This window comes from Onychostoma macrolepis, chromosome 14, assembly GCF_012432095.1.
Source record: "Onychostoma macrolepis isolate SWU-2019 chromosome 14, ASM1243209v1, whole genome shotgun sequence".
Lineage (NCBI taxonomy): Eukaryota > Metazoa > Chordata > Actinopteri > Cypriniformes > Cyprinidae > Onychostoma > Onychostoma macrolepis.
Genome location: NC_081168.1, coordinates 24,657,153 through 24,684,296, shown reverse-complemented (window position 1 = coordinate 24,684,296; position 27,144 = coordinate 24,657,153). Strand labels below are relative to the sequence as shown.

Genomic DNA, 27,144 nt, shown 5'->3' with positions numbered 1-27,144 from the left:
GTGAATTAAAACTAAAACCTTTCATTACATGAAAAAAATTTAAATAAATTATAGTAAATTATATTTTTAATTTTAATTCAGTCATTTTATTTCAGCAACATTTCTTATTTTCATTTAGTTTAACTTGATGTATTAAAATAACTAAAACCAAAACTGAAATAAAAATTAATAAAAACCATATAGATCTATAAAAACAGGGTTATTGTAGTTAACTAAAATTTAAACCACGAAAAAAGGTTCAATACATGAAATGGAAAAAAAATTAAAAACTTAAATTATTTAATTTAATTTAAATGTAATAAATCATAAATATAATAAAATTATGCTTTTTTAAAAGATCATTATTTTGTGTATTTGGTGTAACAGAATATGTTGCCATGTTTTATTGTTAAAAAAACACATTATTTATTTGACGTTTATTATTTATATACCACAAGCCGCGTCGGAAATGTAACGGCCCTTTCCATAATCGCGAGCTTTAGCTTTCAAAATTATAGTAAAGACAGTTAATAATGTCCTTAGTTTTACCATCAGTTCAAGCCCGAGAGGGGAACAGGGTCGTGTGACAGACATAGTGATGTGTGTTTGCACACAAGCTGCGGTTGTGTGAACATGTCTCCCTCTCTCACACATGCGAGAACACACACACACACACACACGACGCTGCACTGTGACTCTCTCTCTCTCTCTCTCTCTCAATTCAATTAAATTCAGCTTTATTAGCATGACTGTGTAACACAATGGTGCCAAAGCATTAACATATATATAACAACAACAGCATAAATAACAACATAAATAACAATAAATAAAATCCATCTAAATAAATTAAAAGATAAAGTAAGTCAGTTTAGAGTTAATCATGTTTAACATCTAACATTGTGAATGGTTAATACATATTTTGCAGCTAGTGCAGCTGTGTTATCATCTTCTCCAAGTAAGAAGGGCATTTTCTCAGTATCACTAAGTTCAGTAAATGATGGGATCAGTGCTTCAAATCTGGGGAGAAATGTTTCCCTCACATTGTGATATTTAGGACAAATCAGCAGAAAGTGTTTCTCGTTCTCTATTTGCTGTAAATCACAGTGTCTACAGATCCTCTGCTCTCGCTCTGTCCGTGTTTGTCTATGTCTTCCTCTCTTTATTTCTTCCTCTCTCTCTCTCTCTCTCTCACACACACACACACACACACACACAAACACACACACAACGTGCAAAATTCCGCATTTAAACAGTCAATAGCAAATACTTAAACTACAGTCGCTGATTCAGAAGCACCAGATTGTCAGAGCAAAATCAGAATTACCTCCTCTCCTAGGTTCATGAAACGGTCGTCCATAAAATGCTTTGCTGTTCTGTTGTAAGTAATCTTGCATTCCTAAATGCAAATAAAGTGCTTTTGCTTTCACCTAGAAACACACGGCATCTCCCTGACAGGCTGCTTCAACAATACTGCGGTTACTGAAAGCACGCCTTCTTTCTTTGCGTGAACATTTGGGCTGCATTATGCAAATATTTCCACATTGTGATGTAGACATGTGGGGGCGTGTTTGAACGAGCCGTTTTTGGGGGGCATGGACGAGTCTTAACTTTGATAAAGAATATCTCTTTGGTTTTGAGACTTTAGTCTTTGCAACTTCAGGGACCTCATCTATGCACAATCAGCTTGTAACACTCCAAGAGAAAGGAAAACTTGAAATTGCATCATATGACCCCTTTAAATTATTCTTAATTAATTTATTTCAGCTAGTTGCCTATTTTCATTTAGTTTATTTTACCTTTATTTAACCAGGAAGAGACTCATTGAGATTGAAAATCTCTTTTTCAAGAGTGTCCTGGCACTCTTTATGAGCTAAAATGACTAAAACTAAAACCGAAACAAAAAATAAAAACTATATGAAAAAAAAACCTAAAATAACAAAAATGACTAAATTTTAACTGAAATTAAAATGAAAACTAATATAAAATATTATTAAAAATTCTAATACACTGAAAAAAATTATACAACATTTTTTTAAGGTAGGTGGTTGCAAACAATTTATTTTAGCTACATTTTTTTTTTTTTTTTAAATGTTGAAGGTTAGTCAAATAAATTTGTTTATTTAAATGCAGCTAAAATAAATTGATTGCAACCACTTACCTTAAAAAAAAATTGAGTAAATTCAATGAATAATTTATTTCAGTGTATCCGAATGATACTAAAATAACACAAGTCAGCACATTTTTGCAGCTTTTGCAGCAGAGCTGTATGAAGAGCGGCCTTCATCATCTGAGCTGTAAAATCTGGGTGGTGTGTTTTCAATGATGCTTTGATGCAAACCTTAATTAAATCAACAGCCGTCCCTTTAAAACAAGAGCTCAGTCTCACAGCATCTCCTGTGATGGTGTTTGCTCTCATCACGGGGAAAGGCTGTGTGTGAATGAGACCTTCTGCTGAAGGAAGAAGTTATGTTTATGTTTGACATGATGAAGCCACAGCCATACACAGAAACCCTGGAGGAGCGCAGACCCGAGTCACAGGAACTGACTGTAGATCAATGTGGATCTTTGTTCAAGCGTCCGCAGCACTTACACACACACACACACACACACACACAGGATGCAGCAACTGCAGGCAGGCCTTTATGAAGAAAGTGCTTTTAGCACCTGAACGTTTCGATTACGAGAGCTCACTTATGGAATATTAAATAGATTATGTAGAAAGATGAGCAAGCAAAACTCACTCTGTCCTGCTTATAAGATGTCATAATTTGATACACTAGCTTTCAAAAGTTTAGGGTCGGTGAGATTTTTAATGCTTTTAAAGTGTTTTATGCTCATAGAGGCTGCACTTATTTGATTTAACAATACAGTAAAAGTAACAAAATGTCAAATCTTATTATTATTTAAAGTAGCTGTTTTCTATGTTAATATATTGTAACATGTAATTTTCTCCTGTGATCAAAGCTGTATTTTCAGCATCATTACTCCAGTCTTCAGTGTCACATGATCTGTCAGAAATCATTCTAATATGCTGTTTTGCTGCTCAAGAAACATTTCCGATTATTATCAATGTTGAAAACAGTTGTGCTGCTTCATACTTTTGTAGAAACATTTTATTTTTCAGGATTCTTTGATGAATTGAAAGTTCAAAAGAACAGCATTTATTTGAAATCTAAATTTTTTGTAACATTATAAATGTTGTACTGTCACTTTGAATCAATTTAATGCATCCTTGCTGAATAAAAATGTACTTTTCTTAAAAAAAGAGTATGGCTCATCCCAAACTTTTGAACAATAATGTATATATAATAATAAGTCGTCCATATTGACAAGAATTATTACTACTGTTGGTCATAGTTAGTATTAAACTTCAGTGTAACTCATCCTGATCATTTGTATTAACAATATTCTCGTCTGTCTGTCTGTAGAGAAAGGGTTCGTGGCTCTTTCTTCACATCTGGACAGGAACGTCTCGGCGCATCTCGGAGAAAACGTGGAGCTGAAGGTGGAGATGGAGGCATATCCCAAACCCAGCGTCCAGTGGACTAAAGACGGCGCTGTTATCAGAGGACACAGCACCAGACAGGAACACGAGACCCGGTAATGATGCTCTCAACACACCCCCTTCTGTTAAACAACACTCAACCTCTCCACGGGATCTCAGACTCTGTGTGCTCCGGATCTGCTGCAGGTTTGTCAGCACACTGACCCTGGTCAGGATCCGACTGGAGCAGATGGGTCTCTACACCGTCAGTGTCCAAAACCAAGATGACTTTAAAGAGATGACCTTTGACCTAGAGGTGAAAGGTGAGACAGTTTGACATCTATTTACACACCACCCCCATTTCCTGAAAACAGACACCCGTTTAGGTCTGGACCAAGAATAACACCAGCTGCTGGGATTACTGTGAAACCATTCGTTAAATTGAATTGAATTTTATTTTAAATGTTTAAAATGTTTAATTTAATGTAATTTAATATTTAACCAAATTTTGTTAAATTGAATTACATATGTAATTTAATATTTAAATAGTTTAATTAAAACTGTAATTTATTTTTATAATTAATTTTACTTCATGTTAAGTGTTTACTTTATTCTAATATTTAATTTAATACTTAATTAGTTAATTTAGTGTAATTAAATGTTTAACAAAATATTTAGTTTGTTTAATTTAATTAAATATGTAATGTAATATTTAATTAGTTGAATTACATTTTAATTTATTTCTATTTATTTGATAATTAATTTTACTTTATTTAATATTTAAATGATTGATTTTATGTTAATATGTCGTTTGTTTAATGTAATTAAAATCTAACAATTTAATTTCAATGAATTTATTTGATAATAAATTTTACTTAATGTAATATTTGTACAGTTTATTTAATATTTATTTTGTTTAAATTAAATAATGTAATTAAAATGTAACAAAATATTTGTAATTTGTTTAATTTAATTACATATGTAATTTAATATTTAATTAGTTTAACCTAATTTTTCATGTATTTATATGATAATTAATTTAATTAATATTTTAATAGTTTAATTTAGTATTTAACATATAATTTAATTCATTTTATATATTTAAATATGTCATTTTATACTTAATTTGTTTAATTTTATTGTTTAATTCAATATTTAATTCAGTTTAACTAAATGTAATTTAATAGTTAACTCTGTTAAATTAACTTAACATTTAATTCAATATTTAATTTGTTTAATTAATATTTAATTAATAAACAAATATATTACTCATTCCTGTTGCATTTAAAAATGACTGTTCACCTTGAAGCTTCTTGATCAGTTATTTTCTCATTTATTCTGTGAGGTTTTGTCTGCGTTATTGTTGTTGAATGATGTCACTTCCTGTCTCTGTAGTTCCTCCTCAGATAACTGAACTCTCTGACCATCAGCTGCCGGGTAAGAAGCACGCGGTCACCTGTGTGGCGGAGGGAGTGCCGTCTCCCAGCATTCAGTGGTTCAGCTGTGACAGCATGCTCAAGTAATGACACACCTTCATCATCATCATCTTCATCGCAAATGCATCTTATATGAATCTGTGTATTTGTTAGGCTTCCACTAAGGTGAGCAGCACATACCGTGTTTAGCATACGAGATGTGATACTGGATTATCAGCCAACATTTTGAAGATATTTCCCCTTTAATGACTCTCATTCATATTTAATACGAGCTGTTTGCGAGATGAGTAAATATAAAGCTGATGAGTTTGCACAGCACTCAGAAAGCATTACATAAACACACACATCAGCGTAATGAAGGCAGACTGTCGATCAGGTTGGGTCTGTCCATCATCCAAACGCTGCGCACATGCTGATTAAAACAGCGAAGAGCTGCACAGAAATACTTCTGTATGAATAATATATAGCACACATGCTGTAACAGCCATTAGTGCACACCTCTCCTGTCACAGCACACTTCCTTCATGGGTGCAGCACACTTATGAGCGCAGAATTAACATATATAATGCATGTATATTATTGTATATATTGCTTGTTCTGGTTTGTAAATGGTCTTGCCAAATGCTTTTTATAAAAGTGCATATTATATATTCAGATTTAAATTTTGATGTGTTTGTGTAGATTTATAATGGCATGGCATAATACTCAGTATTTGCAGTATGTAACCATTGTATACACAAAATGTACACACATTACCAGATGACCTACTATATTTGTTATATCCATATTTGCTATATATATGTATTTATTTATTTGTTTATTTATTTACTTATATTTAATTTCTATTTAATTTTTGGATAATTTATTTACCTTTGTTTCATTTTTAATTATTTGCTAAGATGTAGAATCCAATAAAATAAATATTTTATTTTATTGTATTTATGTATGTATGTATATATATATATTAGCATATACAGTATATTATATAATATATATAAGCATATACTGAATGTAAAATGTAATGTAACAATAAATATTTCTCACAAAAAAACTGGACAAAACGGTAATTTATGTACTTATGTTTAATTTGTGCATAATCTATTTACCTTTGTTTAATATTTAGTTTGTTTAATTTATTATTTAATGTGATTAATTAATGTAATTAACTAAAATATTAAAATTGAAAAAAAATCTAACTATTAAAATATTAAATGTCATTAAGTCAAATTAATTATTAAATAAATAATTAAAAGTTAACCTAATTAAATAATAAATTACATATAAATTTTACTTTATTTATTATGTTAATAGGTTAATTTAATTTAATTTAATTTAATATTTAATTAGTTTAATGAAATATGATTTCTTTTATGCCAAAAATCATTAGGACATTAAGTAAATATCATGTTCCATGAAGATATTTTGTAAATTTCCTACAGTAAATATCAAAACTTAATTTTTGATTAGTAATATGCATTGCTAAGAACTTAATTTGGACAAATTTAAAAGCGATTTTCTCAGTATTTAGATTTTTTTTGCACCCTCAAATTCCAGATTTTCAAATAGTTGTATCAATGGAAAGCTTATTTATTCAGCTTTCGGATGATGTATAAATCTCAGACCAGACCCTTATGACTGGTTTTGTGTCCAGGGTCATATATATATATATATATATATATATATATATATTATTTATTTTATTATTATTTTTTTTTCTTAAGTAGGTAGCGTGCAGTACATACTGTACAGTATGCAGTAATCAGTACACTAGTATTCCTGTCTGGTGTCATCAGGTGCAGTAACAGAAGTGTGGCGTGGAGCCCCCTAGTGGAGGATCCTGAGAAAGTCAGCATCCAGACTAACGTTAGCTACAACATCACACGCAAGATTCACCAGGTGCACAGTCAGGTGACTCTTCTGCGGCCGCAGCTGCTCACCATCCGCTGCGAGGCCCAGAACGAGAGAGGCGCTCGAGCCCGAGACATCAGATTGGTCAACAGCAGTGAGTATCGTGTGTGTGTGTGTGTGTGTGTCGGGAGGGTGTTAAAGCCTCTTTGTGAATGTGTGAAATGAGGATCTGCTGAATGGAGCAGCACCCGTGGAGATCAAACACAGAGTGACTTTGGCTGTAATGCCATGATCCTCCAGGACTGCTTTCATTAATGCCGTGAATGTGGCGTGAAACCCGTTGAGCTCATTGAGAACCTGATACTGGTTCAGCCGTGAGAAAAACCAGAAACACAAACACCTGCCAAAGCTGCGGGAAACGCTTCTTATTGACTCTGTATGAGGCCACAGTCTTATATATGAGCTGGGCCGCCTTAATATAAAGTCAATATGAGCCTTCTGTCTTGTCCCGTTTTACTTTAATAACTTTACATATTTTAATGTAAAATGGATATTCAATGAGAAAAAAGTAGCACTGGACATGATTAAATAGTGAAACCTATCCAGTCTTTTTTTCATTTTATTTTATTTTGTTTTGATTTGTTTTATTATAAATAAACAATGTAACATCAATTTATTTATTTTTTTTTATTTAAAAAATACTTGTTTCCCATTTATTGATTGATTGGATAGTGAAACGTCTCTATGTGACTGAAAATGTGATTGAAAATGTAAAAATGGAATTTATTTTATTTTATTTTTATTTATTATTTATAGCATAGAAGTGATATGCTATAAAAGTGATATGATATTTATAGCACTGTAAAATAAAAAGTTGAGCCAACTTAAAATTTTAAGGCAACCAGCTTCAGCAGATTTTTGAGTTTTCTCAACTTGTCGTTTTAAGTTTATACAACAAAAATTTGAGAATCTACCACAAAAATAAGTTGAGCAAACTCAAAAATCTGCTGAAGCTGGTTGCCTTAAAATTGTAAGTTGGCTCAACATTTTTTTTTTCTTACAGTGCAAGAGATAGAAAATACACACAAAAATTGTATTAAATTAAATTATATTTATTTTATATTTTATTTATTTTACTTTATTTATAATTAAACTGACATATGACATGTAACATCTGACAAGTACAGTAATTGAAAATACAAAAATGTAGCTTAATTTAACAAAAATAATTTCATAGTAAATAAATCTATTTTTTCTTTTTATTAAAAAAAATTACTTGGTGCCCCTTTAAGCATCCCTAATTAATTTATAATTTATTCATTGAAAATGACGCTTCAGCTGTGAGAATCAGTATTTAATGTGTTTTAATGAAGATTTTGAGTTGATAAAAGCTGTGTTTTCTGTCCAGCGTTTTTTTCTCAGGTGGCCATTCTGGCCGCAGTCTTAGCGCTGGTGGTCATCGCCATCATCTCCATCATCATCCTCATCGCTGTGTGGAGGAAGGTCAGTGACCTCACATCCTGTCTGTCTGTCTGAGACTCAGCATTTAGATTTAACATTACTGAACAGGAACTCCATGTTGTTTTCCCTGCAGAAGCCGCGCTATGAAATCAGGTGGAAGGTGATTGAATCGGTCAGTTTGGATGGACACGAGTACATCTACGTCGACCCCATTCACCTGCCCTATGACCTGGCCTGGGAGATGCCGCGGGACAGTCTGGTGCTGGGTGAGAGCGGGGCACACTTACTATAGCCTAGAGTCTTTTCTAAACACCCAGATAGAAGCTTTTCCTGTGAAAAATACTAGATTATCTTAAAGGTGACATATTATGAAAATCTGACTTTTTCCATGTTTAAGTGCTATTAACGGGTCCGCGGTGCATCTATCAACACAGAAAATGTGAAAAGAACAACCCAGTAAATTTTTTTTGGTAAGCCTTTCTCTGCAAGCATGTGAAAAAACGAACCGCTCAGATTTCACTCCCCCGTGACGTAGAAAGAGGATTTTATTATAATATTACCTCCCCTTAATCTGCAAATTTCCACCCACGGCACCGGCATTGTGTTTTCGCAAGAGAGTAGTGTACTAGTTCTAACGCCATGGCGAAAGCTCGAGCAAAGCATGCTAACTGTTCTGTCTTTGGCTGCACTGACGAGCACAGAACACTATTTAGAGTCCCAGCCTCAGAGGAGACAAGAGATCAGTGGATTTATTGATTTATTTACTGTATATTACACTACTGCCACACAGATCTAATATAAATATGTGACCACAAAACCAGTCATAAGGGTCAATTTATTGAAATTGAGATTTATACATCAGATTAAAGCTGAATAAATAAACTTTCCATTGATGTATGGTTTGTTAGGATCGAACAATATTTGGCCGAGATACAACTAATTGAAGATCTGGAATCTGAGGGTGCAAAAAAATCTAAATATTGAGAAAATCGCCTTTAAAGTTGTCCAAATTAAGTCCTTAGCAATACATATTACTAATCAAAAATTAAGTTTTGATACATTTACAGTAGGAAATGTACAAAATATCTTCATGGAACTTCATGGTCCTAATGATTTTTGGCATAACAGAAAAATCGATAATTTTGACCCATACAATGTATTGTTGGCTATTGCTACAAATACACCCCAGCGACTTAAGACTGGTTTTGTGGTCCAGGGTCACATATGCGATTTCTTTCCCAGCTGTTTACCTTCACAGACATAACCAACTGTTTTTGTATGTTCATGTGTTTTTAACATAAACTTGTGTGTATTTGACAGTTTAAGCGTAATAAGACATGAAAGAGAACTTAGTTTATTACTCACATGCCATGTGATAGCGGCTTTCTGTGTGCGTGCTTCAGATGTGTGTGCTCAGAAAACCATACATCAGAAGTTCAAACTGATATGGCTTTAAAACGCGTGGTTTCAGCACGATACACATGATACTCAAAACCAAACAGATCAGGGTTGCCAGGTTTTCACAACAAACCTGCCCAATTGCTACTCAAAACTAGCCCAAAAGTAGCCCAATCGCGTTTCAAGGGGGGTCCCCCATTAAAAATCACGTTCCGGAGGATAAAATACACCTTTTTTGGTTGGGGTTCCCCTGGTAAATTTGCATTACAGGAGCGAAATATGACGTTATTAGGGTTGCTTCAACCCGCGGCAACATTGTTAAAGTAACCCAATTTGGCAACACTGAAACAGATGTTTTTTAGCAAAATATCAAAGATACAAGCTGTAAGGCACAGCCCTTATCTGGAAAAGGGGGCGGGGAGCAGCAGCTCATTTGCATTTAAAGAGACATTCATGAAACCAGCGTGTTTATGCTTCTACTCAAAATAGGCATTTTCAAAATGATATAATAAATGATCTGTGGGGTATTCTGAGCTTAACCTCACAGATGCATTCTGGGGACACCTGAGACTTATATTACATCTTGTAAAAAGGGCCATAATAGGTCTCCTTTAACAACTATTTAGCAGCTGCCTAGCAAAAGCTTAAAACACCTGTGTCCATGTGTTTCTGTACTGAAATGTGTGTGTATCTTCAGGTCGGACGCTGGGATCTGGAGCGTTTGGGCGTGTTGTTGAGGCGACGGCGTACGGTCTCGGCCGTTCCCAATCCTCCACTAAAGTGGCAGTGAAAATGCTGAAATGTGCGTGTGAGACACTTGGTTACACACACGTATGTGAGTGTGATTGATAGTTGTAGTTAATCATGTTGTCTGCTCACTGCAGCGACGGCTCGGAGGAGCGAGACTCAAGCTCTGATGTCTGAACTCAAGATCATGAGTCATCTGGGTCCTCACATCAACATCGTCAACCTGTTGGGCGCCTGTACCAAACACGGTGAGGGGGTTAAGCAGTCTAACTAGACGTTTAAAGCTGCTTAGATCAGTCACATCATTTTGATGTGTTCTTTTTTTAGGTTTGTTGTATATTGTGTATTTGTTTAATTGCTCTGCAGGTCCGCTGTATCTGGTGACAGAATACTGCCGCTATGGAGATCTGGTTGACTATCTGCACAGGAACAAGCACAGCTTCCTCCAGTACCACGCTGACAAGAACCATATCGCCAACGGCAGCCAGATCTGTAATGACAGCGATGTGCCGACTGGGAAAGAGTAAGGCACACTGAACGCGTTTTTTAGGTCTGAAAATGCAAGACGCACCGCACTGCCCAATGCGCTGGATTTTTTATGTTGCTAGGCAACCACCAAATCAGTTGTCCTGTCAGTCTAATCAAAGGATTATAGTGCGAGTGCTCTAAAATCTTTGGTTTTTGCTGTTAAGTAAACTGTCATATTAGCAGAAACCTTTAAAAATACAGCTCCGGGTAACCCGCGACAGACACCACAAGTTTCTCCTCCATCATTGCAGTCTCCGGACTTTCTAAGCAACGGTAAACTTTCGTCACCACAGTGGAAGGCCCACCTCTCCCTTCATTCGATTGGACAATGGAAAAAAAAATGCGAATGGCACTGACGACTGGAGAAATGATGCTGAAAATTTAGCTTTGCATCACAATAATAAATTACATATTAAAATATATTCGCATAGAAAACATCTATGTAATTAATAATAATTGTAACTGTTTTTACTGTATGTTTCATTAAATAAATGCAAAAAGGTTGAGCAGAAAAGACAAATCTTAAACATTAAGTTTTTACCGGTAGTGTATGTTTAAAATGACCATGAAATACTATGGTAAATATCAATAATGCTCAACTGTAGCATGTGATGAAGGAAGCCAATGTAATCAGGTCATATATCTGTGTTCTGCAGATACGTGTCGTTCGGCAGCGAGTGTGATGGAGGATATATGGACATGACCAAAGACGAGCAGACCGAATACGTGCCGATGCAGGAGCTCACGGACACCATCAAGTACGCAGATATCCAGCCATCGCCCTATGAGTCTCCTTACCAACAAGACATCTACCAGGAGCAAGGTACATACTCAACCCGCTGTCTGCTGACCTTCAGATCAACTACAGCTACAAGCCTCTCAAAGCTCTGCGTTACTGTGATTTTACCACATTTAATCAGACTTCTTAGAACAGAAAACCTTAAATATCTATCTATATATATATATATATAAATTAAAAATATTAATTATAAAACATATAAAATTGTTCATTGCATTCATTAATAATAATAATAATAATCAAATACACAGTTATTTAAAAAAATCCCTATATAAACACCTATATAACATTATGCAATCATAAATTAAATATATTAAAAATGCAATGCAATTAAAAGTGCAAATCTCTTTTATGCTATTTTATAATTTAATAATTTATGTAAAATATATAAAACTGTGCTTTTTATTTCATTTATTATTAATAATAGTCACAATAAACAATTTCAGAAAAAATATATGTATAATATATGTAAAATATATATAAGTTTAAGATATAAATTATAAAGGTAACACTTTACAATAAGGTTCATTAGTTAACATTAGTTAACAACATTAGTAAACATGAACTAAGAATGAACAATACTTCTACAGCATTTATTAATCTTAGTTAATGTTAATTTCAGCATTTACTAATGCATTATTAAAATCATAAGTTGTGCTTGTTAACATTAGTTAATGCACTGTGAACTAACATGAATAAACAATGAACAACTGTATTTTCATTAACTAACATTAACAAAGATTAATAAATAGTGTAATAAATGCATTGTTCATTGTTTGTTCATGTTAGTTAATACATTAACTCATGTTAACAAATGACACCTTATTGTAAAGTGTTACCATTATAAAATATATAAATTGCATTGCATTCATTATTAATAATAATCACAATAAACAATTATAAGAAACATTTCTGATTATAATCAATGCTGAAAACAGTTTTTTTTTGTTTTTTTTTTGTGGAAACTGATAGATAACCATTCAAAAGTTTTGGGTCAGTAAGAAATTAATACTTTTATTCCTCAAGGACGCGTTAAATTGATCAAAAGTGACAGTGCAGTCATTTATAAAGTTACAAAAGATTTCTATTTTAAATCAATTTTAAATAAATGCTGTTGTTTTGAGTTTTCTATTTTTCAAAGAATCCTGAAATATGAACTGTTTTCAACATTGATAATAATCAGTAAACAATCATTTAAGAAAAAAAATGTTAATTTAAAATATAAATGATATATATTAATTGCATTGCATTTATTAATAATAATAATCACAATTAACATTTTCAGAACATCTTAGAATAACCTATAGCAACCACCCTGAAAACCTTAGTCACCTATATAAAATTATGAATTAAATATATTATTAAAAATGCAATGCAATTAAAAATGCACAGTTTTATATATTTTATAATTTAATCACAATAAGCAGTTTTTTTTCAAAATTTCAAACATTCATTTGCTGAAATGACTGTCACAGGGTTTATTATCAGCACTGCTACACCTGGTTTATCTACATGAATTTGCATATAATTGATTAATCACATGAAATTGTTATTATGATCAAACAGTCCTTATTTAAATTTATATTCATTTTAATATTGTGATATTGTGGTGATTCAGAGGAAGCTGAAAGCAATTGTAAGACTGTAAGTCTCGTCTTGTTGTGCAGAAGTACTGGAAGCTTCTCTAAACTTTTTTACTAAAGCTCCCATCATGCCTCGCTGTGTGATCTTTGGCCCTGTGTTGTTGTGAAGGTCTTCAGGTTGAGCACAGACGCCGTCTGTGTGTCATAGAGATCTCTTTCATAGCCGATGCTCATTAAAGTTTCACTTCCTCCTCTGACAGGATGTGCCTTGAAATTCATGAAACACTTGAGGTTTCTGCATGATTTAAATATTATGACTAAAAAGTCTCATTGTTTAATTTTGTATTTATTTATTGTTTGAGACGTGTTTTAATTTAAGCTGAGAGGATGTCAGGGTGAATTTAGCTTCTCTCGACCTTAGAAAACCCTCATAAAACAGTACAGTATCACTGCAAAAAATATTTTATTGCTTAGTACTTTTGACTTTTTCCTGTAGAAATATCTATTTATTCTTAAATCATGATATAGTCACTTAAGAAGCAAAATGACATACATTTGAATTACACAAAATGACACATTAAATCTTGTTTTAGTTAAAGTGATAAAATAACTGAAATTAATCATTAAATTAATCAAAAGTTAATAAATACTATAGAGATATATTTAAAAAAATTAAAGTGACAAAAACAGACAACAAAATTACTGAAACTTTAACTTAATTTAATGACAGAAATAAAATCTTATTCAAAATATTAACATAAAAATATTAAAATCTTGTGAAAAAAAATTAACTGGGTTTATGCTTAAAAAAGGGAAAAAAAATCTGTCCATGGTATTACAAAAATATACTTGTTTTCTTGTTGCATTAGTATTAATTTGGCAGATATAATTGTTCATGTTCTAAGCATAAATTCATGAATCTTCAGTCATTTTGAGATGTATATGTATGTATATATATATATATATATATATATATATATATATATATATATAATAAAAGTAATCTGAAATAAAATATAAAAACTGTATTAAATGTAATATAAAATCTGAAACCTATTTTATTTTAGCTAGTTGCTAAAACAACATTTCTCATTTTCATTTTAAGTTGATGTACTGAAATAACTACAACTAAAAAATAAAAAAAATAATAAATGCTATAGAGATATATAAAAACTATTAAAATGAAAAAGAAAAAAACTATATAACTAAATTATAAACAAAATTATATAACTAAAATAAAAAAATTAAAAATCTAATTCAAAATATTAAAATATTACGTGACTTGATGCTTAAAACAGGAATAAAATTTCAATGTGTTAACAAAAATAAACTTTTTTTCCTTTTGAATTAAGATGATTTTTTTGGACCCCATTGACTGATATAGTATTTGTCATAGCTTTATACATAAACTCAAAATTATTAGAACTTTATAATAATAATACATGGCACTGCATGTATTTTATGTTTGTAATCAGATCAAATGAGTGTGTTTATCACAGGTCACAGAGTGGATCGGTCTCTGGTCATCAGTGATTCTCCGGTTCTCAGCTACACTGATCTTGTGGGTTTCAGTTATCAGGTGGCCAAAGGCATGGAGTTCCTGGCCTCAAAGAATGTGAGTGTCTGACACACACACACACACACACACACACACACACACACACACACACACACACATCTAAATGAGCACATATCATAGACTTCTGTTGTTTAATATTAAGCCTACAGACAAACTCGGACCCTAAATCTTTATCTAAGATGTCCACTAAAAGCGCTTTTGTTTCCTCTGGTGACAGTTTTGTCTCTGAGGTAAAACTAAACACACACATATACAGGAAGTGTATGCGAGAATGTCATTATTGAAATATTTAAACTGGAAAAAAATTTTGTTCTTCCTCGGTATTTCTATCTTGTTTTTGTTTTCAGTACAAATTTCCAAACATTATTAAATAATTTACTTGAGACACAAAATTATTTGCTATATTAAGACTTAAATGAAGTGAGTTTATGATTAAAACAAGAACAAATATCTGATATTGGGCTTAGAAAAATAAACTTGTTTTCCTTTTGAATTAAGTCTGTTTTTATGCCCCATTTACACTTCATTTTAAGAAAAAATAAATAAATAAAATTGATATTAATAAAGCATTTTGCTTTTAAAGCAAATTCATCTTAATTTACAAATGTTTACTTCTGGAAAACAAGACAAAAATACTAAAATATTTTTTTTTTTTTTTTCGCAGTACAGTCAATGGATTCATTTAGACAACGTAGAAAAACAGTGTAATTCACATAAATAGAACAGTAAAAATACAGAACACAGAAATAATTGTTTAAACTAAATTTAGTACATTAATCATTTTTATAACAATTACCTTCTTGACAATAAATGTATTCATACACTTTACAACATTTCAATGCATTTCACAGTCTGTCTCCACAAATTTGTATTATCTTCATTTCATATCAATCCAGGATAAGTCGTAGTGTTGCACGTTTTTCTAGGCTGCTTGCAATGCTGAAAATAAAATCTGTGACACAATATAAAATGAAGAGTGGAAGAATGTGTTGTGCTGACTGTAGATAATGGCAATAGCTAGTAAAACTGCTGACCTGCCATTTCTAAGCATTAGACCTAAAATTATAACATTAATCCAATTACTCACCTTCCACCCAAAAGAGTCTGTCACCATCTACTGACGGAAATGGGAAATGCATCCCTAGTAAGCTGACTAATCTTCATCTTTGAAGTAATAAATAAAACATCTTTCTGTCTGTCTGTCAGTGTGTGCATCGGGATCTGGCAGCAAGAAACGTCTTGATCTGTGAGGGCAAACTGGCCAAGATCTGTGACTTTGGACTGGCCAGAGACATCATGCATGACAACAACTACATCTCCAAAGGCAGCGTACGTATATCTGGCGGTTTCTACTGTCTCTACGACTGTAATAATGCACAATAAAATCAACACATTCAATCAAACACACAAACTCTGATTGCTGACTGAAGAGACTGTGTGTTTGTCCGCAGACGTTTCTTCCTCTGAAGTGGATGGCGCCGGAGAGCATCTTTCATAACCTGTACACCACGCTGAGTGATGTCTGGTCCTACGGTATCTTACTGTGGGAGATTTTCACTCTGGGTCAGTCCGTTCGCTTATTATTTCTCCACACTGTCTATGCATTCATGCTATTGTGCAAATAAACATTAAATGTTAATCTCCCAAATAAAAATATTTAAATAATGCATGTTTTACCAAAAATGTGTGTTCTGAGCAAGCATGGGTTTAATTTTCACGGGAATGCATGCATTGAAAACGTGTATAGATTGAATGCACTATAAGTCACTTTGGATAAGGCATCTGCTAAATGCATAAATCATTTTTTTTTTTTTTTTTTTTTTAGTTAACTAAAACTAAAACCACAACTTTTTTGTTACTTAAAATAAAATAGAAAAACTTTTTTCATTCTTATCAACATTTCTCATTTTCATTTAGTTTCAATTGATGTACTAAAATAACTCAAATGAATAAATAAAAATTAATAAATACCATAGATATATATTAAAAATAACAATAAAAATGACAAAAACACACAACAAAATTACTACATTTTTAATATGTTTAAATATATAGAAAGTATTAAATCTTATTAAAAAAAAAAAAAAAAAAAAACTTTGATAGTATATGATCGATACTAAAATAACACTGGTAATAATGTAATGTAATGTAAATTACTTTTACTTTTGGGCAGCCAGAGTTGTATAAATGGAATATTTTAGTTTAACTTAACTAAAATTGTAATAAAAATATTATAAAAACACACACAAAAAAAGCACAATTACTTAAACTTTAAAATTAAAACATAAATAAAAACAAATTAAAAATCATAATAAAAACTATCATAGTATCTCAGTTACACTAAAATAACTCCATTAATCTTTGTTAACATTAATAAAAGATACAACTGTTCATTGTTAGTTCATGTTAGCTCAGGAGCATTAAATATAACAAAACAGATACAACTTTTGATTTTAACAATGTAATAAAAGTTGAGATAAACATTAACTAAGATTAAAATATACTTTAGAAGTATTTTTTATTGTTAGTTCATCTGGCCCTCTTCGGTCATTTTTGACCGAAAAATTTTATATTTTGACATTTTTAAAATCTTAGCTTCATCGGAATGAGATGACACTTGGTGACTTTTGTCACATTAGCAATATGAACACACAAAAAAATACATATATACATATATATACACAGAAATGAACTGGTAAGACCGCAACAGAGCAAATTTTGAAAATATGTTAACATTTATTGAATTACATTAAATAAAATATCAATTAGTTACAAAATGTTTGTATAAAGTGTTTTGAATTATCACTATCTATTCCTTATTTTGTTGTTAATTATCAAATACTGAGTAACAAAAATGATTTCTATGTGTTCCCTTTCTAACATGATTTTAATGTTTGACTGTAATCATAATGTAAAACCTGATACTTATCTAACCAAAAATATCTAAACCTTGACAAAAAGTAGTCTTTTAGAATGTCTAGATATACATCTAATAGCAAAACCTAAAAAAAATGAATAAATGATGTCTAAAAAACAACCTCTCTATATATATCTATATAGGGTGCTAATACAAGAGGTTACGCAACATTACAAAAGTTTTTATTTTTTTAATGCCTCCAGATGGCCCAATTCTCATTTAAAAAAAATGGATTTTAAATGCCTTCACTCTACTTTAATGTGAAATATTGCATTAAAAAATATATATTAAGAAATAAAAAATATATATTAATTCTATTGGTGAAAATAGCTCATTAAAATTGTATAAATATTGCATAGTATCATAAAATTCCCTCAAAATCATAAATAATAATAAAAAAATATTATTGAACAAAAATATATTACATTGATTTTCCTGAAAAAAACCTCAAGTTACTTTCCAGGGCTTCGGTCACTTTTGACCACAAAGGAGGGAAGTGGGACTCCTAAACGAAGAGGGCCAGAGGGTTAATGTAATTAACTAATGCAATTAATTGAACAACTGAAATCTTATTTTAAAGTGTTATTAATTCTATTAAATGTTTGTTTTTTGTCTTTAAGAGATTTCAAACAATTCATTTTAAACACAAGCGTTCACATTCTTTTTTTCCCAGATGAAAAGCTGTTTATTGGTGATTTTGTGTTTGATTTTTGCAGGAGGAACCCCGTATCCAGACGTGCCCATGAACGAGTTATTTTACAGCGCTCTGAAGAGAGGATACCGCATGACCAAACCCTCGTACGCCTCCGACGACATGTATGTTTCACTGTGCTTACTACTGACCTGAATGAAACATACAGGCGGCATGCTTATTGTTGCACATACTTGCTTGAGTTGTATATTCATACAGTAAATAATTCTTAAGATCAGTAACAGGCAGGTTTGTTTTAAAAAAACAAATTTCTTGTGGCTTTTGAGAATGAATGAGGGCGGATTTGGAGTAAATGCTGGTGGGTTTGTTCCTCTGCAGTTATGAGGTCATGAGGAAATGTTGGGATGAGAAGTTTGAGAAGCGTCCCGAGTTCTCCTTTCTGGTGCACACCATGGGGAACATGCTGTCAGACGGATATAAAAAGGTTTCCTTTATGTTGCTTGTTTTATTTCCATGACTACGGCACAGATTTGCAAAGAAATTCTAATTGGTATATATTTTTTCTCAGTAATTCTGTGGTGACGATTGTTGCTCAGGAACATGCACAAAAATGCAGAATTATCCATTCAAATGGGAGTGATTTTTAACTTTCAAATGAGAAACATATTGACACATTTTAAACAAATCTTCTGTTATGATATGAATAAACTGTAAAAGTAAAGGTTGGAGAGAAATTTGTAATTGCAATATTCCTTCACTTTTTTTCTAAACGTCATTCTCTGGTGACAACCAGGATTAAGTAAAACTATTTACAAAAAAATGTTACTTGAAATAAAACTAACATTAAATGAAATATTAAAAAACTAATATTTCAGTTAGTTGACACACAAATATTTTTCATTTTTGTTTAGTTTAACTTAAAGTACTAAAATAATTAAAATAAACTAAAATTAATAAATAAAATTTAGTAAACTATTTGGACATTAGAAAAAGCTGATAAAAATGACAAAAACACAACAAAATTACTAAAACTAAATTTAAGACAGAAAATATAAAAATACAATCTTTAAAATATTAACAAAAACTATAATAGTATGTCAATGATACAAGCATAGTCACCAATTCCGAAACAACTGAGCACCCACAGAAAAACACGAAATATTCTCCATTAACTTTAACCAATCAAAAAATCGATTGGGATTCGGGAGTCATAATACACACAAATGCTCTGTTTTATTTAAAAGACACGCACAAAAAAACACCTTTTATAAACCAATTTCAAAATTGTATTAAATGTGTCATTTGTTAAACGTGAATCAGCCATTAATACCATTAAAATGAAGTGTGTGTTTGGTTTATGGAGAGTTCAAGCCAATAAGTCTTTTTAACTACAACTGTTCCTTTTTATTATGCTAATGTGTCATGAAATATCTACAAATGTATAAAACTGATTTGAGTCGAAGTAAAAGCATAGATTAAGGCATCATCTTGTGTCTCGTCAGAAATACTCTCAGGTCAGCGACAGCTTTCTGAAGAGCGATCACCCTGCGGTGGCCCGTGTGAAGCCACGTGTCCTGTCTCCGTTCCCCAACGCATTCCCTCCTCAGTCTCCGTCCTCGGATCCGAGCCCAAACCTGACCCCGCGCCCGCAGGCCGACGGAGAGACCGCCGACGCTCCGCACAACGAATACATCATCCCCATCCCCGATCCCAAACCCGAAGAGGAGCCCGAGGACGGGCCGGTGCTGATGGAAATCCCCTCGAGGTAGCGCTGACTTCCTGTGTGCTCAAAAATAAATCAGACGATTAGAAACCACAGAGGATAAAGGAAAGATGAGCCATCGCCTCTTCCTTACACAGGGGATCACTTCTCTTTTTATTGAAAAAAAATTATGATTAATCTGTTCTTCTATGCCAGTGGGGTAATTTTAACATGAGAATGAGAGCATATACAGGTGCATCTCAATAAATTAGAATGTCTTGGAAAAGTTCATTTATTTCAGTAATTCAACTCAAATTGTGAAACTCGTGTATTAAATAAATTCAATGCACACAGACTGAAGTAGTTTAAGTCTTTGGTTCTTTTAATTGTGATGATTTTGGCTCACATTTAACAAAAACCCACCAATTCACTCTCAACAAATTAGAATACTTCATAAGACCAATAAAAAAAAACATTTTTAGTGAATTGTTGGCCTTCTGGAAAGTATGTTCATTTACTGTATATGTACTCAATACTTGGTAGGGGCTCCTCTTGCTTTAATTACTGCCTCAATTCAGCGTGGCATGGAGGTGATCAGTTTGTGGCACTGCTGAGGTGGTCTGGAAGCCCAGGTTTCTTTGACAGTGGCCTTCAGCTCATCTGCATTTTTTGGTCTCTTGTTTCTCATTTTCCTCTTGACAATACCCCATAGATTCTCTATGGGGTTCAGGTCTGGTGAGTTTGCTGGCCAGTCAATCACACCAACACCATGGTCATTTAACCAACTTTTGGTGCTTTTGGCAGTGTGGGCAGGTGCCAAATCCTGCTGGAAAATGAAATCAGCATCTTTAAAAAGCTGGTCAGCAGAAGGAAGCATGAAGTGCTCCAAAATTTATTGGTAAATGGGTGCAGTGACTTCGGTTTTCAAAAAACACAATGGACCAACACCAGCAGATGACATTGCACCCCAAATCGTCACAGACTGTAGAAACTTAATACTGGACTTCAAGCAACTTGGGCTATGAGCTTCTCCACCCTTCCTCCAGACTCTAGGACCTTGGTTTCCAAATGAAATACAAAACTTGCTCTCATCTGAAAAGAGGACTTTGGACCACTGGGCAACAGTCCAGTTCTTCTTCTCCTTAGCCCAGGTCAGACGCCTCTGACGTTGTCTGTGGTTCAGGAGTGGCTTAACAAGAGGAATACGACAACTGTAGCCAAATTCCTTGACACGTCTGTGTGTGGTGGCTCTTGATGCCTTGACCCCAGCCTCAGTCCATTCCTTGTGAAGTTCACCCAAATTCTTGAATCGATTTTGCTTGACAATCCTCATAAGGCTGCGGTTCTCTCGGTTGGTTGTGCATCTTTTTTCTTCCACTCAACTTTCTGTTAACATGCTTGGATACAGCACTCTGTGAACAGCTAGCTTCTTTGGCAATGAATGTGTTACGGGACTGACGAGACGTGAGACGTGCGGATCCATATGCAAGCTTTTATTGAGCAGAGACATGGTCATAACAGGCAGGGTCAAACAGTGGCAAACAGGTATAACATGGGCGAGACAAAGAGTGAACAAAGACAAGTGTGGGTCGACGATTGGCGAACAGTATCAAAAGGGCTTGACAAGAGAGGTAATCCAAAACGTAAGCGAGAGTCCAGGCAGGGGAAAACACAATCCGAAAAAGGGAAGACTAGGCAAGACTAGGGAAACTAACAAGGCTCTGAAGGGCAGCGATAATGCATACAATACTCGGCCAAGAGGGAGAGAAAGTCCAAGGCTTATAAAGAGTGTCTGATTGGATACAGCTGTGTGCGTGTGATCAGGTGAGCGTGTGATTAGTGAGATGGCTGATGGGAAATGCAGTCCATTGTGATGTGTGGTGTGAAAGTCAATATGATGGCAGGGCGACCTCTTGCGGCAGTCGGACAGAAGAGCAGGCCCAGGATTCGTAACAGAATGTTTGTGGCTTACCCTCCTTGTGAAGGGTGTCAATGATTGTCTTCTGGACAACTGTCAGATCAGCAGTCTTCCCCATGATTGTGTAGCCTAGTGAACCAAACCGAGAGACCATTTTGAAAGCTCAGGAAACCTTTGCAGGTGTTTTGAGTTGATTAGCTGATTGGCATGTCACCATATTCTAATTTGTTTGCCAAAATCATCACAATTAAAAGAACCAAAGACTTAAACTACTTCAGTCTGTGTGCATTGAATTTACATGAGTTTCACAATTCACAAAGTTGAATTACTGAAATAAATGAACTTTTCCACGACATTCTAATTTATTGAGATGCACCTGTACTTATACTGTGGTTTATTCATGTATTTATTTTACATTTATTCATTTGGCAACATATGTATTTATGATATAAATCTGTTGTGTGTTCAGTGTTTTTTTTATAATATATTTCTAAATTATGATCATTTAATATGATAAAATGTATATATATATATATATATATATATATATATATATATATATATATATATAATTTATTTTAGATTTATTCATTTGATCAAGCAACATGAGCATAAGTATATTATAAAATCTATCTATCTATCTATCTATCTATCTATCTATCTATCTATCTATCTAATATATTATAATATAATATCTATATAGTGTTGTAAAAAGTTGTATTTTTTATTTTATTTTTACTATTATTTATTAATTAATTAGTTAATACTATAATAAATAGTATAAATATTTATGTAATATGATCAAATGGAAAGTATATATAATATAAATAACATTAATTTGATGAGTTATCAGAATATTTATCAATTTAATACAATATGTTTTTATTTTGTTTGCCTGTATATATAATATAATATAATATAATATAATATAATATAATATAATATAATATAATATAATATAATATAATATGCATATTGTATTTGTAACAAATAATTTCACATTAACAACGAATCTGTTCCACTGATGTTTGACAATGACAGTGTGACGCAATACTTGGTCAAACAATTTTCAATACTGTTTTGTCATCTTGTTTTATATTACATTTAGTTTATTAGAAGAATTAATAACTTTTCTTTGAAGAGCTTGTCTTCTATATGAATGTAAAATTGACTTTGCTACAGTAAAGAACCAGAAGTCCCTTTTTTTTAAAATAATGTCTCATTGTTAACGGCTCCTGCTTCATAACACTGTGTGTGAGAGTGTGTGTGTGTGTGATGTTAAAGGTTCTTCATCTCTCTTCTAAAGCTCGTTAAGTTCTGATGAGGAGACGGTCTCCATGGAAACCCCGAGCACCGAACCCGAGCGCGATGAGCTGCTGCCAGATCATTCTGGATGTCCAGAGGTGGAGGAGAGCTTCCTGTGACACACTCCTGCTTCCTGTCATCATCAAGTAATTTTGATGTACATTTTGTGCAGATTTTTATCAAATGCATCAGAATGATATGCTAAATTCCTCATGTGCTCTTAAAGACCGTCTGTGAAGGTTGAGGCTTGAACCAGACCAGTTTTTCTTTGTTTTTGTATTCTTTTCTTACAAAAGTGGTACAATGCAGTATTATAAACTGCAGAAGGCAATGCTACAATCAGCTGATATGTACATTAATTGGGTTACTTTTTGTGTTAAAATCGCTCTTTGAAATTAAGTGCATATTTCATTTCTATATTCAGACTGCAGTCTGTGACTTTTGATTTTAACTTTAGAATTTTTTTTTGTCAAGATTCTTGTAGCAAACTTGCACTTTAATGTTTATGAATAACTGAAGCAAATGGATTATATACATGATTATATACATGATTTCATTTTCTATTTTTACATTCTGTAAATGGAAACAACAGCCCGTTTCCATCACCGATTTAAAAAAAAAAAAGAAATTAATTGCGACTTTTTATCTCAAAATCCTTTTTTTCCATGCAATTCTGAGAAAAAAGAAACGCATATAAACTCAGAATTCTGACTTGCGTTCTTGCAATTTAGATTTTTTTCTCTGAATTCTGAGTTTACTTATCGCAGTTTTTTTTTTTTATTATCATTTTTTTTCATTTCCACCATAGAATAAAAAAAAAAAAAAAGATAATTGTAAGTGTATCTCACAATTCCGACTTTTTTCTTTTGCAATTGTAAGTTGTTTTCTTCACAATTGCAAGTTTGTCTTACAATTCTGACTTTTTTCCTCACAATTATGAGTCTACATCACATAATTCAAATTTTTTTCTCACTAAAATGCAAGTTATAAACTTTTTTCCTCAGAATTTACAGCACACAGTTTTGACAAAAAGTCAGAATTGTAAAAATGTCACAACTGTGAGATAGAAGTCGGTTATCTTCTTTTTTTTTTTATTCTGTTGGAAACAAGCTTCCGTTCACAACACAATGTTTTTATGTTTTGTGCAGCTACAGAATCAAGCTGTTCAGTGTGTGCTTCATACTAACAGTATATCTGAATGACTGTACATTAGAAAGTATATCTGAATGACTCATGGTACAAGAGAAAAATATCATTTAGCTGATGTTTTTCATCCAAAGCATTTTATATTCGAGATCATTTAACCTGCTCTTAGCAGGTGTCTTACACTGAGATTAAACTTTACATGCGGCCCAGGAATTTAATCTTCAAATTATTAGTTCAATATCATCCACACAATGTTTAAGTACTTACATTGAACTTTATTTTCATGCAAACACTTAATATACCCAAACACAGGTGTTCATAAAGGCTTCATCTGTTTTGTCTTGATTTTAACTGTAGGTATTCATATTATTAAATTGCACATTTCCGTACATGTATCACATAGTAAAATTACACATTCTAAGGTACCAAAGCTTTACGTATGTTTACAAGTATATTTTTGTATAGATATTTTGTACATTGCTCTTTTACACATTCTATGTACGATCAAAAATAAAAACTGTGATAAAGTCTGTAATCATCTGTCTGTTGAAAGCTCATTGGTTGCTCTTTCATGGCTCAGGAGATCTAATGGAGATATTAGTTACGCTCTACAGTATCAACTTTGCCCCAGAAACACTTTAGCAAGAGTCTCAGTTTGCTCTTAATTTAGTGTCGTTACTGTCTGAGAAACGATTGAGATTAACAAGAGCTGTATGATTTTCATTTTTTATCGGTTTATCGCAACTCATGACACAACATCAGGGTTATTACTAGAAACTAAAATTATTTTTAAAAAATATTATTTTATACGTATATATATATATATATACAGTTGTGCTGTGTATATATATATATGCAGTTGTATAATGTGCAAAATGTTAATAATTGAAACAAAATAAAGAGGTATATATGGTATATATATATTTACATATACTCCACAACACAAAACAATAACTCAATATATAAAAATGACGCCATTCAAAAGTTTACATACCCTTGAATCTACTATGTGTCATATCCTGGATGATCCACGACTGTTTTTATATTTTGTGATAGTTGTTCACTTTTGTGAACTTGTAAACTTTTTAATTGGATGATCAGGGCAAATTGTACTTATTTTGTCTTCTGGGAAACATGTTAAGTATTTATGTAGCTTCTGCAGTCCAGTACTAAATGAAAAAATATGATCGTTAAACAAAATGAGAAGAATTCACACATTATCTTGTTCAAAATGTACATCCCCATATACAGTATATATATATATATATATATATATATATATATATATATATATATATATATAGATATATAGGTATAGATATCTAGATATATATATATATGTATATAGATAGATATAGATATATACACACACATACATACACAAATGTTACCTTGCAGCTACCTGAAATAGGTTTACGCTGAAGCACTAAAATAAATAAATAAAAATAATCTTAACCTATGACTCAACATTATGTTATTACTGTAAACTGAAACTAAAATAATAAAAAATATATATTTATTATATTTTTTAAATATATAAACACTAAATAAAACTAAAATTGCAAATCAAAATGACAAAAATTAAAAAAATAAATAAATAAAGCTAATTCAAAATATGCATAAAAAACTACAATAGTATATAAAAATACTAAATTGAACAAAAACTGTCTGTCAAACTAATACTGTAATGTTTTAGACAAATAAATCCTTGTTTGTCATTAAGATCTAATTTCAGTACATCTCACTGAAGTCCTTTGAGATTAATGTGAGTTTAATGTGAGTGCACTGGAAATCATGTATTTCCTTCTGCAGACAAAAGCAACAGAAAAAGCCTTAAAGTGAACAGAATCAATTATGGGCAAATACAGCTGGAGTCTTTCTTCATGTGATATTAAAAGAAGCTGTTGATGGCCTGTTGTTCTCATGTAAACACTGATCATGGGGCTGAATGAACACTGAAGCGTTTTGTTCAGGAAGTCACGGAGAGACTCCTGCCGTCTCAGTGATCAGGGTTCACATTCGTTTCACTTGAGTACCGCGGTGTAGACGGAAAACCCAACACGGCGGCAGCAGTGTGAGCGCTGGAGGCCCGTTCAGCCTCAGATTCAGCTTCAGATCAGAGATCATCAACACGCAGCAGGAGCTCTGATGAAGATCTTCTCATCTCAATCTTTGGACATTTGCTGACACTCGGGTAAAACTCTTTTTTCTTATAAAAATGATCAAGAAAAAAAGATCTGTCCATGGGTTAAGAAAAATAATCTTGTTGATTTTTCTTACCCCATTTTTCTTGTTTCAAGCACAAACTGATTTTTAAACTGAAACTAAAACTATTAAAAACATTTTTGTTTACTGAAATAAAGCAAAAAATTAAATAAAATATAAATATTGATGAAAAACATTTTTTTTTTTTTTTTTTTAAATAACTGAAATAAATTCATATTAAAAACTAAAATTACTAACTGGAAATAAAAACTAAATTTAAAAAATTACATTTTTAATCTAAAACTTAAAAAACACGATTTTCTCACTTGGTATTTTTGCCTTTTCCAGTACAAATATCTAAAAATCAAGATACATTTACTTGAGATGCACAACAATATACAATATTAAGTCTTGTTTTCTTATGAAAATGATCAGTGAGCTTATGCTTAAGACAAGA

General features: G+C 32.3%; 1 protein-coding gene across 4 annotated transcripts in view; it reads left to right on the top strand.

Moving 5' to 3' along the window:
* pdgfrb (platelet-derived growth factor receptor, beta polypeptide) overlaps positions 1-25,017 on the top strand; it is a 49,376-nt gene extending 24,359 nt beyond the window's left edge. For all 4 annotated transcript variants that reach the window (XM_058797541.1, XM_058797540.1, XM_058797542.1 and 1 more), the window contains 17 exons: positions 3,408-3,579; positions 3,671-3,786; positions 4,859-4,982; positions 6,693-6,901; positions 8,156-8,250; positions 8,342-8,474; positions 10,304-10,408; positions 10,491-10,601; positions 10,720-10,876; positions 11,538-11,704; positions 14,763-14,878; positions 16,049-16,171; positions 16,294-16,405; positions 18,476-18,575; positions 18,790-18,895; positions 19,914-20,176; positions 23,338-25,017. In XM_058797541.1, the coding sequence (XP_058653524.1) occupies positions 3,408-3,579; positions 3,671-3,786; positions 4,859-4,982; positions 6,693-6,901; positions 8,156-8,250; positions 8,342-8,474; positions 10,304-10,408; positions 10,491-10,601; positions 10,720-10,876; positions 11,538-11,704; positions 14,763-14,878; positions 16,049-16,171; positions 16,294-16,405; positions 18,476-18,575; positions 18,790-18,895; positions 19,914-20,176; positions 23,338-23,455 (2,327 nt within the window). In that variant the 3' untranslated portion in view covers positions 23,456-25,017. The remainder of the gene's footprint in view (positions 1-3,407; positions 3,580-3,670; positions 3,787-4,858; positions 4,983-6,692; positions 6,902-8,155; positions 8,251-8,341; positions 8,475-10,303; positions 10,409-10,490; positions 10,602-10,719; positions 10,877-11,537; positions 11,705-14,762; positions 14,879-16,048; positions 16,172-16,293; positions 16,406-18,475; positions 18,576-18,789; positions 18,896-19,913; positions 20,177-23,337) is intronic.
* Positions 25,018-27,144: the final 2,127 nt, after the last annotated feature.